We start from the raw sequence: 12,791 nt of genomic DNA, 5'->3' as shown, positions 1-12,791 counted from the left end.
ATATATGTATGCACACAAATATTCACATATGCTTTCACTTTTTTATTCACTTTTACTTTCTTTTTATTTTAAACAATCAAAGCATTCCTATTATTATACCCGCTACCCATAGGGTAGAAGGGTATTATAACTTTGTGCCGGCAGGAAATGTATGCAACAGGTAGAACTAGGCATCTCCGACCCTATAAAGTATATATATTCTTGATCAGCGTCAACAGCCGAGACGATATAGCCATGTCCGTCTGTCCGTATGAACACCTAGATCTCAGACACTATAAAAGATAGAGCTATAATTTGTTTGTTTCAAATTTTTGCCACGCCCACTTCCGCCCTCGCAAATCAAAAAAATCGAATAACAAGCGTAATTTTAAAGCTAGAGTTTTGGTATATACTATAATTACTATAGTAGTTATGATTCCTGAAAATTTGGTTGCGATCAGATAAAAATTGTGGAAGTTATTAAAGAAATACTTTTGTATGGGCAAAAACCTACTTACTAGGGGTCTTAGTTGCTTTGGCTGACAATCTGGTACATTGTGCCGTCTATGGTATATTTTGAATGGTGTGCTGTATCGATATACCAAACATGCCCTTTGGTATATTTTCAGTATTTTTAAGTATTTTCGATATATTTTGAAAATGATACCGCAATATTTTGCCCTTATTAAAAATGGGTAGCGGGTATCTCACAGTCGAGCACACTCGACTGTAACTTTCTTACTTGTTTATTCGTTGCAATTGTGTCTGGACCCATAACCTATAGAAATCTGAGAAAGAATTGTCCCCACAAGCAACCAGATAAATAAGAACACTTTGATTTAGATTTTATGAACCGCACTTACTCGCTGACGAAACTGAAGTGACGCTAATTCGACGCGTGCACAAAAGAGAAGGAATGTGTGAGAGGGACGACCAGAAGGCTCCGTTGCCGTTGCCTCTTGAGATCCCTTTCTATCAATACATACACAATATATGTGATGCGTGAATATCAATATGACTCTTGCACTTGTATGTATTTACATACGTATTTGATAACGTAGGGGCGCTGAAAAGTTCCAAGTTCTTCCTTTTTCGAAATAAAAACACTCGCGGTTTTTTCTTATAATAAATATGTATTTAAGGAAACTTAGCGGGGTGTTGTACACGCACAGTGGGGGGGGTAGTTAGACCGTAGAGATAGAGTCGTGGTTTTGTACTGCCAATAGAGAAAATGCCGACGGCATTTCGTCGATCTATTGCGCTGAGCCGCGCTCAGTGGTGGTGAGTTGTGGGAGAGAGAAGCTGAGAGCACTGGAGCTTGAGTGCATTCTTACGAATTGAGCGCATTGCTGGTGAGCGAAAAAGCTTTGAGTGCTTTTCGGTCGGCGGAACGGAGGTGTGCCCCTCACCTACAATGCGCTCGCATCAACACACAATGCCACAATGCCTGCACCGTCCACCGCTGCGGCAAGTGCCCCCGGAGTGCTGATGAGCCAAGCAGTTGGGACAGTACTTATTGACAAGTACTGCCCGGAGCCGCTTCTCTGGCGTCAGCTGGGCAAACCGTGGGCACTTGCGCAGTGCATGGACACCGCGGCACACCCCACAGCGGAACGAGTTTGTGCCGGCAGGCACAAACCCACCCCGCTGGGGGGGCGGCCCGGCGAGGCACGGAAACTCCACGCGGAGTAACCGGTGCCACCGGTGCTGAAGAGGGCTCCGTCTCCATCGGGGCGACTTGTCTCGGCGGAGAGCCAGCAGTCGGAGGCGAACTGGGGAGAAGAGCCTTCTCAAACACACCTCGTCCGAGAGGGAGCTGGATGAGCTTCTGGAGGACGCCATGGTGAACTCTAATGAGATGAAGCAGAAGAACAAGAGAAAAAAAGAAAAAAAACAAACGGAAGAGAGAGAAAACAAAAAACAATAGATTAAATGAAGAACATGGCGCGGGATGAATTGCCTAAGCCGGAAGAGAAAACCACAGGATAGTGGATGGCAGTAGAGAGAAGAATGGGCGACTCAGAGCGTGGGTCCCGTAGGAAGGAGGACCAGCTTTGCAACTGGTCGGCGGAAAACACCACGACGCGTCTGGATGTCTACCACACGGACCCTTTCATCAGCGCCTGGGCAAGCGGTCAGCACACGCCCAAGGCGCCATTCTTGTGGTGGTATATTCTCCTCTCTGATGACCACCATATCACCGATCTGGAGATCGCGTGAGGTTAACTGCCACTTATTCCGCTTATGCAATTCCTTCAAATATTCGTTCTTCCATCGCACACAGAAATGCTGATGGAGAGCCTTGAGCCGTTGCCAGCGGTTGCGGATGGACTCCACATCCTCTCTGGACTCTGGCTCCGCCATGGAGAGTAGCGGACCCCCGATCAGGAATCGATTTTGGACAGGAGGGTGGAAAGTTCCTCGAACATATGTTTAACGGAGGAAACCGTCTTGTATAAATGAGTCTTGAAACTCTTGACGCCTGCTTCCCAGAGACCCCCCATGTGAGGGGCACCAGGTGGGTTGAAATGCCATGCAAGACCTTGATGGCTGTGAGTGGTGAGAATCAGGTTGCGGGTGCTCTCCACAAAATCTTTGGGGAGAATGGAGGAGGCTCCGACGAACGTTTTCCCGTTGTCAGAGTACATGTGAAGAGGGCACCCGCGCCGTGCCACGAATCGGGAAAAAGCTTCCAAGAATTTTTCCGCTGTCAGATCCGTGGTCGCCTCAAGATGGATTGCCTTCGTGCTGAAGCACACAAAGACACATACGTAACCCTTCGTAATCTTGCAGCCCCGTCCGACGTAGCTTTTGACGTCGAAGGGACCGGCGAAGTCTACTCCGGTGTTAGTGAAAGGTCGCGAAAAGGTCGACCGAGCGGTTGGGAGATCACCCATCAGCTGCGACTGGAGCTTGCGGCGATGTATCACGCAGGTCTTGCATGCACCAATTACTGTCTTCACCAAGTTCCTTAGCTTGGGAATCCAGAACCAGCCGCATCACCAATTGGTTGCCTCCATGGAGGGAGACTTGATGCGTGAACGAAACCAGGAGGCGTGAAAACACGCAGCCGAACGGGAGTATTATTGGATGCCGTTCGTCGTAGGATAAGGAGGTGGACGCTCTTACGTGTCCACAGGAACGCAGGACACCTTGCTTGTCAAGGAACGGATTCAAGCTTAGGATATCGCTTGACCCGACTAAACGGTTATGGGATCGGAGGGAAGCACACTCTTTCGTGTATACCCGATTCTGAGCCTGTACAATCAGCCTCTCTTGAGCTTCTGCAAGCTCTTGAGAGCTGAAAGTCTCTGGAAACGGGACCTTGGGATGGCGGCAACGCTGGGCAAACCTTCGCACATACGCAAACACTCGGAGCGCTCGATCGAACCTGGAGAAACGGTCGAGAAAGACCTCACACAGGACTTGCGCTGCATGGACCTTCACCGCTCGACACTCCAATTCAGTATCGAGCCCAATGTCTGGTGAAGGCCACTGCTCTGGTGAGTGCGTCAGCCATTCAGGCCCCTGCCACCAAAGGCGACTGGCCAATAGCTCTTGCGGCGAGACACCGCGGCTCGCCAGATCGGCTGGATTGTGTTCGGAACGAACATGTTGCCAAGTGCCATTCACCGAGTGAATCTTGGCCACTCGGTTCGCCACGAAAGTGGTCCACTTGCATGGCTGCTTATCCAGCCATGCCAGAACTATAGTGGAATCTGTCCACAGCGTCGGGGATGGGAAAATGTGGTAGGAGGGCGGTGGATAATTCTGCCAACAGGAGAGCTCCGCACAGCTCAAGACGAGGTAGAGAGACCGTCTTGATAGGTGCAACTCTAGTCTTCGCTGAGGAGGCTCACGGACACTTGCCCCGCTGTTTCCACACGTGCATAAAGAGCGGCTCCATACGCGCTCTGAGAGGCGTCGCAAAAACCGTGAAATTGGATTTTTGCGCCAGGAGTGTACTTGGTCCATCTGGGAATGCGGATGTCCTGCAAGGACGAATAATTTCGCAAAAAACTGGTCCACTGCTCTGTGAGATCCGCCGGTAAGGAGTCGTCCCAGCCGATTTCTTGCTTCCAGATTTCCTGCATGAAAATCTTGGCCCAAATGACCACGGGAGCAAGCCAACCTGCTGGGTCGAACAACTTGGCGATCTGTGACAGCACTTCTCTCTTGATGAAAGATGGTTTGGACACCATCTCGGCGGTGTTGAAAAAGAACTCGTCGGACGTGGCCCGCCATCGAATACCTAGCGTCTTTGCGACACTAGCTTCGTCGATCTCGAGGAAGTCTGCACAGAGCAAGTGATCCTTAGGGATTCTTGGCAGATTTTCGAGGAGTGTTTGTGGGACGGTACATGAGGGCAGATTCCCCGCCAACTGGGGGAGGACGTACGCCGACGCCTCGATCTGCAAATCGGGGCTGACCGGGGAGCCAATTAAGAATTGGCAAAACTTTCGAGGCTGGGCTGCCACAGCTTGAGTCAGCCCAGAGACGCGGGCTTGCACGGATGTATACGGCATCCTCAAGCGCTTGAACAACTTTTCTGAGAGGAAGGTGGCTTCTGATCCGGAATCTATCAGAGCCCGAGCTGTATAGCGGACGCCGAGATGGCATACGTGAATAACAGCTGTGCTGAGCAGAACACCTTGTGTGGGTTTTTGAAGTCACCCGACTCTCAAAGGAGCTGACCTGCTTGGCGACGGGGGCCTTGCGTGAGGCCCGTGAAACCGTCGGAGCGCTCGTGCTGGCTGACACTTCCGCTATCGCTTCTAGGGTGCGATACCGCTCTAGAAGGAAAGCGTTCATGTCAACCCACGTTGGAATGTCGCTCTTATTTTGTATGGACTGTTCCCAAAGAGAAAGGGTCAATTTGGGGAGCCTCGACGAACACAAGAAAACCAGGATGCAATCCCAATTCTCCGTGTTGATCCTTGAGTGCTCTAAGGCTGTCAGGCACCCTTGGATGGTGCTCTGCAACTCCTGAATGGCTGCACCCGACTCTTGCCCAATGGCGGGCAAATTGAAAAGGATTCTTAGCTGACTGTTTACGAGCAACCGTTTGTTCTCGAAACGCTCAGTCAAGCTGGACCACGCCGACTGAAACCCTTCATTGGTCAAAGGAGACTTTGACACAATGGCATGGGCTTCACCGCTGGTCTTGGAGTTGAGATAGAAAAGTTTCTCAACTTCCGACAGTCTTGGGTTTTGTAAATAGCCGTGAGTAAGTCTCGGAAGGTGGGCCAGCGAGTGTAATCGCCTCCGAAAACTTCGGTGTCGCACGGAGGTAAGCGACACCCTATGGACATGAACTGCACGGCTTGCGGTTGTACGGGTGTACGAGGAGTGAGTGCCTGGGAGGCATCAGCTATTTGCTCACTTAACTGAGCAGAACACTGCTCATAGAGAAGATAGCAGTAATCATATTTTGCCTGAATAGTAGGCAACTCGTCTGTCGTCATTTCATCCGACATGACGCAGGAGCAAGCCTCGTACTCCTTCTCGACCTTTTCCCACAAGGCACGCATCTGGTCCCTCCGGACCTGGCACGTGTACAGGGACGGGCTGTCAGTAGAAGGCTTGTTGACTCGCGTCGCAAAGTGACTGATACGGTCAGTTGCGGCGACGAACTTGGTCAATGCCGAATCTACTACCTTATGCGAACGAGTAGCAATTGGCAGCCGAGGAATTGGGACGGAAGCAACCTTGGTCTTAGGATCAGACGGAGGTTTCGTGACGAGGATCAGAGGCTTGGTACCGGAAGTGGGCGAAACACTAGCTGACTGTGCGGGGACCTTCCTTTTGGTGTGAACCGGCGATGTGCTGGATGCACGAAGAGCCGACTCCTTCTTGGATCTAGGCAAAGGGGGGCTAATCGAAGTTCTAGCGGCACTAGTAGAAGGCACGGACAGCTTAGCTTTATTCTTATCGGGTTTGCCCAATGACATGCTACGCACGGAAGATAGAAAGTCGCTGGTTTGAAAACCAGAAAATCACAAAAAAATATACCAAAAAAATACCAAATGGAACTTGGTTTTTTTTTCTCTCAGGAAAACGGCCCAGATGGTGTAAACGAGACGGAAAGAACGTAGCAACTAGTAAAAAATATACCAAAAAAAAAACTGGAAAAAATACCACAGGCTGTGCTGAAATATTTTACACCCAAATGGGTACGGACTGCGGACACAGGCGACGAAAGCAAAGGGAGGGGGTGGGGGATATTTCCCGCGACAATCAAGCAAATGTTTGTCGAATGCAAGAACAAAAAATGCACACAAAAAATACCAAAAACACAATATGCTGGAAAAAACACAAATGTGGTTAAAATGCGCTGGATGGAAAACACAATAAATAGTCACAACAAATAAAAAATTATTTATATTATATATGGATATTTAATATGTGATGGAATTAAAATTGTGTCTATATGTAGGTGTGTATATGTGGCTGGAGTAAAGCCTATACTTCGCACTTTAGTATATGTATCACTCTGAATAATTGTCACTTGTCACTGCACTTGCACTTGCACTCACAAAAAAAAGAAAAACACACATGCATACATACGTACGCAATTGGCGAAAAAAACAGATATAATAATTTATTATATATGTATATAGGAAAAAAAACCATAGAAAAGGTCGTCCGAAGAAAAAAGAAGGCAATTTGGCAAAATTGGAAAACGTTTGCGCAATATGGCGGAACTCAAGGGGCGGACGCCCGTGGAAGAAGGAATAGGAAAGAAGTAAAAACTAGTGGTACTTATCTGCGGAGTATGCTGGAATACCGATGATAATGATGAATCCGGCTCGAAGGACCAATGTGACTCCGTTATTCAAGAGTATCTGGACGTGCCTGACAGAATCCAGCCCAGCGTGGAATTCTGTGCCATAGGCAGTGTGGTATGCACATATAGCGAGGTTGTAGTTACTTATAATAAGCTGTAATATGTATATGCATATATTAAGAAAGTAACGAATATGAACAGTTAAGCAGCGAAGCTTTCGTTACAGTTACATTCAGACTCGAGTGCATGCATATGTATGTACATATATGCAAGACTCTCGCTCACTCTCGCTAATATGCTTTGTCGCATATTCTTAGCATAGATAATGTAAAACGTAATAAATAGATATGCAGCCGCTTCGCTGCTGGCTTCGCCGCGTGCTTTTTCTTACTATGTACTTAGGCTAAGATCATGCTAAGACTTTTGGAATAAATCATTATGAAAAAGTAAATCAAAAGGCACATACGTGCCGGTGTTATCATTTGTCAATTATTCTCGACACGTGCCAACAGTTTGGTACAGTTTGGCACCAATAAAAGATAACATATCACATGGCGACCGTGACATAGTCCTGGAGGACTGGACGACGACCAAGCAGAAGATTAAAATTATCAGCGAAGACTCAAAAAAAAAAAATCGAAAGAGTAGAGCATTGGGAAGACGGCAAAATTTCTGAGTGAGTACAGGGTATGGACGGAATTCAGAAGCGAAAAACCCGAAGATTCGGTTTAAAGGAGAGAACTAGAAAACGAATTTCTGAACTCATTCAGATTTTGTATAAGTCCAAAAACCCTCCCACGTGGGCAAAGGCAAATGTTCTCACCGCTGAGCTACGGGCGCTTGAGGAATTCTTAAAGTCAAAAAACCAACCCTGTACCACAACTATGCAGAAAACCATCACTAAAACACACCGTCCTTCACCGAAGCAATTACCGAAGCCTACTCCAAGATGCCCTGCGGACTGTGAGGGACCACTGGGAAGCCCGCATTGCCTAGGCACCTGCCTCGGCCATCAATAGAGAAGAAAAAACAAAACATCGGTGAACCATCACCGGCACCGCCCTCCCCCGGGCCAAGGAGAGCCTGCGCAACCAGCGCCTGCACCGTCAACGCGTCAAGTTGACCATAGAGACCGACAGCGCTACTTAGAGCGTAGATGCTGGCAGCACACCAAGGCGCAGGACTGCAGCAAAATATATTTAACCCTTTCGGGACTACTGGGACAATACGTCCCAAAATTTTTCATTGCATACTTGGACAATACGTCCCAAAATTTTTCATTGCATCGTATTTTCTATAATTTTAATGCCAGAGCACTTGTGAAATATCCCAAACACAGTTTTAAGTGTCTATTTCATAATGTAAACAAAAAAGTAACGGTGAATATCTTCGGATTGGGATTATATGTCCCAGGATAAAAGGACGAATTCAGGATTTCCAAGTATGCAGTACATAATTATTTTTAGTCATCTTTCAGAATCTGAAAAAGGATTTTCTCTAACTATCTTGGTTTCCGAAAGAAAACCCCGTCCCGAAAGGGTTAAATTAAAAAAAATTAAATTAAATACTAAGTATATTTTGTAATGCCCGACGACAATTGAGTCGACCGGCAAGAAGTATGGCCCAATAAAGCCATACGAAATATTAGACAGGAAAAACAATTGTAAAACATAATTTTTTTTTATGAGCATTGAAACAAATGCAATAAGCAAATATTTACACAACTGTACTTCACTGAAAAAATAAGGTAGAGTCAAGTACGATTGACTTGGCATTTACATATAGTATTCTTTTAATAATAATCGTGGCAATCTAAAGAAAAAATATATAAGCCAGGCAAATAATTTAAATAAAATTAAAAAAAAAATATGAAAAAAAAATAGAAACAAAGAGTAAATGAATGATTAATAAATAAGAATTACTAATAAATAAATACAATAAAAACATTAATTACTAATTTTTGAATAATAATAGTAATTCTGAAAGTTGAGAGTTGTTGAGCATGAGTTAGATTATTATACGTCTTATTACTTAATATGGAATGGCAACATATAAAAGCCAACCTACAGAGTATCAGAATAAAATTTGATAAGTCATACAAATTCTTATCTCAGAATAGAAATATTTTAGCTAATACAGTTAACAAGCATGCTAAGATATTAGTGGATTGCTTTAATGAAGCACGAATACTAATACATAACAACAGGGGAAAATTAAATCAAGCACACTGGTCATTGGTATCTAAACTGTTGATCAAGTTTCGATCAAATTTAATATCAATTCAAAGGAGGTATAACTTGGATATATCGATACCGACTATATTAAATACCACTTTGTTTGTTAGAACTAGTGAAGAACTAGAACTAATAGACCAGGACGATTTAAACCCAGTAGAAGACGATAATTTAGAAAATACCGAACAGCAAATTAAAGAGAAAGATCACGATCTTACCATACCTGCGGTAATAAATTTACCAGTAGTAGAAGAAGACGAAGAAGAATACTGGTCAGAATCAGAATCAAACTCAGTAATAGAACAGAAACCAGCAATCATGGCGCAGACAAATATTGAATTTATAAATACTGCATCTAGGCTTATACCGGAGTTCAACGGAAAAGCTGAAAACTTACGTAGTTTTATAGATGCATTAGAAATAATAAAAGAAATTCAAGGCGCACATGAACTTTTAGCTGTATCATTAATAAAAACAAAGTTAAAAGGAACAGCAAGAAACTTAATAGGGACCGAAAATACAATAGACCAAATCATCAAACGAATTAAAGATAATGTTAAAGGTGAGTCTATTAACAATCTATCTGCAAGGTTATTGAATCTTACGCAGAATAACAAAACAGCTAATGTCTATACCCAAGAGGTAGAAAAGCTAGCTAAAGCTCTAGAAGGAGCATATATTGAACAAGAATTCAGCATGGAACAAGCTAGAATGCTTAGTACCAAACATGCGGTGACAGCAATGAAGAAAAATTGCATTCACAACGAAGTAAGAGCAGTTTTGCGTGCTCATACATTCGACAACATGGATGACGCAATATCTGCATTCATAGAAACGTCAAATGAAATATCGGAAGAAAAGCACTACATCATGTATTACCAAAATTACGCTCAACGCGGTAGAAACCGTGGTCGCGGAAATTTCAGAGGCCGTAACTACAACAGAGGCGGCCAAAGGTATTACAACAATGGTGGCAGTAGTAATTATAACTCTAATAAGTCTAGAGGCGGCTCAAACAGAGGCGGCTCAAACAGAGGCGGCTCAAACAGAGGCGGCTCAAACAGAGGCGGCTCAAACAGAGGCGGCTCAAACAGAGGCGGCTCAAATAGAGGTAATAGAAGACACAATAATAACAATCAAGTACGAGTTACACAAGGTAGCTCGGAAAACACTCAAGCCCCCTTGAGCAACCAATCTTAAAAATATTTAATATAAATCTAAATCTCAGCAGCGTAATAAGAATACATAATCAGAAAAATAACAATATACTAACTTTATTAGTCGATACTGGAGCAAATATATCAATTCTAAAAGATAACAACTTAAGCTCAGAAATAAATGAAAATTTAAAAACCAATATATCAGGAATTGGTCAGGGAATTGTACAATCAATAGGATTAGCTACAATAGATCTTCTCTTTGATTATTTCATAATCAGTCACAACTTCCAAATAGTCCAAAACGAATTTCCCGTACCTTGTGACGGAATTCTGGGACTCGATTTTATAAAAAAATTCAATTGCATATTAGATTATCAAAACGATGAACTAATATTAAAACCAAGAACGTTAGATTACCAAATACATGTACCGCTATTGCAAAATGATATTGATAATTCAATGTTATTACCAGCAAGGTCAGAAGTAATGAGAAAAGTTACACTTCGGACTGATAAAGATACTGTATTAATACCAAACCAGGAAATTCATCCCAGTGTATTAATAGCTAACAGTATCGTGAAAGGTAATAGTGCAATAGTTCGCATTTTAAATACAACAGATAAGAATGTAAATATTAAAAATCCAAATATCATATTCGAATCAATAGACGACTACGAAATTAAATCAATAAATGGTAATAAAATTAATAGAACAAAAGAAGTACTAAATAAATTACAATTCCCTGAACATGTTAAAGAAGAACTCACAGAGTTATGTACCAATTATATTGACATATTTGGTCTAGAAAAAGAAGCTATTTCAAGCAATAATTTTTATAAACAAAAATTAAGATTAGCTGATAAAACTCCAGTATATATTAAGAACTATAGAAATGCAGAGACAGAAAAACCTGAAATAAATAGACAGGTCGAAAAACTGATAAAAGACGGTATAGTCGAACCATCTACATCAGAATATAACAGCCCACTTCTCTTGGTTCCCAAGAAATCACTTCCAAATTCAAAAGAAAAAAGATGGCGTTTAGTAGTTGATTATCGACAAATTAATAAAAAACTTCTGGCAGACAAATATTCACTACCAAGAATAGAAGAAATATTAGATCAATTAGGTCGAGCTAAATATTTTTCATGTCTCGATCTCATGTCAGGATTTCATCAAATAGAACTTGAAGATAAATCCAGGAACCTAACATCATTTTCTACGAGCAATGGCTCATATCGCTTCACGCGATTACCATATGGTCTAAAAGTAGCACCAAATTCATTCATGAGAATGATGCAACTTGCTTTTTCTGGTTTAGAACCATCGCAAGCATTTCTCTACATGGATGACTTAGTTGTTATAGGTTGTACCAAACAACATATTTTAAAAAATCTTACAAATATTTTTGAATTTTGTAGAAAACACAACCTTAAGTTAAACCCGGAGAAATGTTCATTCTTTTTACACGAAGTAACATTTCTGGGCCATAAATGTACAGACCATGGCATCCTTCCTGATGAAAAAAAATATGATGTTATTAAAAACTATCCAACTCCAACAGATGCAGATAGTGCACGACGATTTGTCGCTTTCTGTAATTATTACAGAAGATTCATTCATAATTTCGCACAATATTCACGTCATTTGACAAAACTGTGCAAGAACAAGTAAGAAAGCTACAGTCGAGTGTACTCGACTGTGAGATACCCGCTACCCATTTTGAATAAAAGAAACATATTTTGCGGTATTTTCTCAAAATATACTGAATATACTGCAAAAATACTAAAAATAAACCAAATGGTATATTTGGTATATTGACATAGTACCGCATTCAAAATATACCATAGACGGCACAATATACCAGATTGTCAGCCAAAGCAACTAAGACCCCTAGTAAGTAGGCGTTTTTGCCCATACAAAAGTATTTCTTTAATAACTTCGACAATTTTTATCTGATCGGAACCAAATTTTCAGGAATCATAACTACTATAGTAAATATTGTATATACCAAAATTCGCAACTCTAGCTTTAAAATTACGCTTGTTATTCGATTTTGATTTGCGGGGGCGGAAGTGGGCGTGGCAAAAATTTGAAACAAACTTGATCTGCGTGCAAACATAACAAATGCTGTCGAAAAAAAATTATAGCTGTATCTCTTATAGTCTCTGAGATCCAGTGTTTCATACGGACAGACGGACATGGCTAGATCGTCTCGGCTGTTGACGCTGATCAAGAATATATATACTTTATAGGGTCGGAGATGCCTCCTTCTACCTGTTACATACATTTCCTGCCGGCACAAAGTTATAATACCCTTCTACCCTATGGGTAGCGGGTATAAAAATGTTCAATTCGAGTGGACTAAAGAATGTGAAGAATCGTTTAAATATCTTAAAAAGGCATTAATGAAACCAACATTATTGCAATACCCTGACTTCAGCAGAGAATTTTGCATAACCACAGATGCAAGTAAACATGCATGTGGTGCAGTACTATCTCAAGAGTACGACGGTGAGCAACTACCAATTGCATATGCATCGAGAGCTTTCACACAGGGAGAAAGCAACAAACCAACTACAGAACAAGAATTAGCCGCTATCCATTGGGCAATAAAACATTTTAGACCAT

At 42.6% G+C, this 12,791-nt stretch overlaps 1 protein-coding gene across 1 annotated transcript; it reads left to right on the top strand.

Annotated features, from left to right (window-relative positions):
- The first annotated feature begins 8,636 nt into the window (after positions 1-8,636).
- On the top strand, positions 8,637-11,385 carry LOC132797895 (uncharacterized). Its single transcript, XM_060809645.1, has 2 exons — positions 8,637-10,021; positions 10,097-11,385. The coding sequence occupies exons 1-2, from the start codon at positions 8,803-8,805 to the stop codon at positions 10,198-10,200; spliced, it is 1,323 nt and encodes a 440-aa protein (XP_060665628.1). The 5' UTR covers positions 8,637-8,802; the 3' UTR covers positions 10,201-11,385.
- The last annotated feature ends 1,406 nt before the right edge of the window (positions 11,386-12,791 follow it).

The sequence above is a fragment of the Drosophila nasuta genome, unplaced genomic scaffold, assembly GCF_023558535.2.
Source record: "Drosophila nasuta strain 15112-1781.00 unplaced genomic scaffold, ASM2355853v1 ctg30_pilon, whole genome shotgun sequence".
In the NCBI taxonomy this organism is placed as follows: domain Eukaryota; kingdom Metazoa; phylum Arthropoda; class Insecta; order Diptera; family Drosophilidae; genus Drosophila; species Drosophila nasuta.
This window is presented reverse-complemented; position numbering and strand designations above follow the sequence as displayed.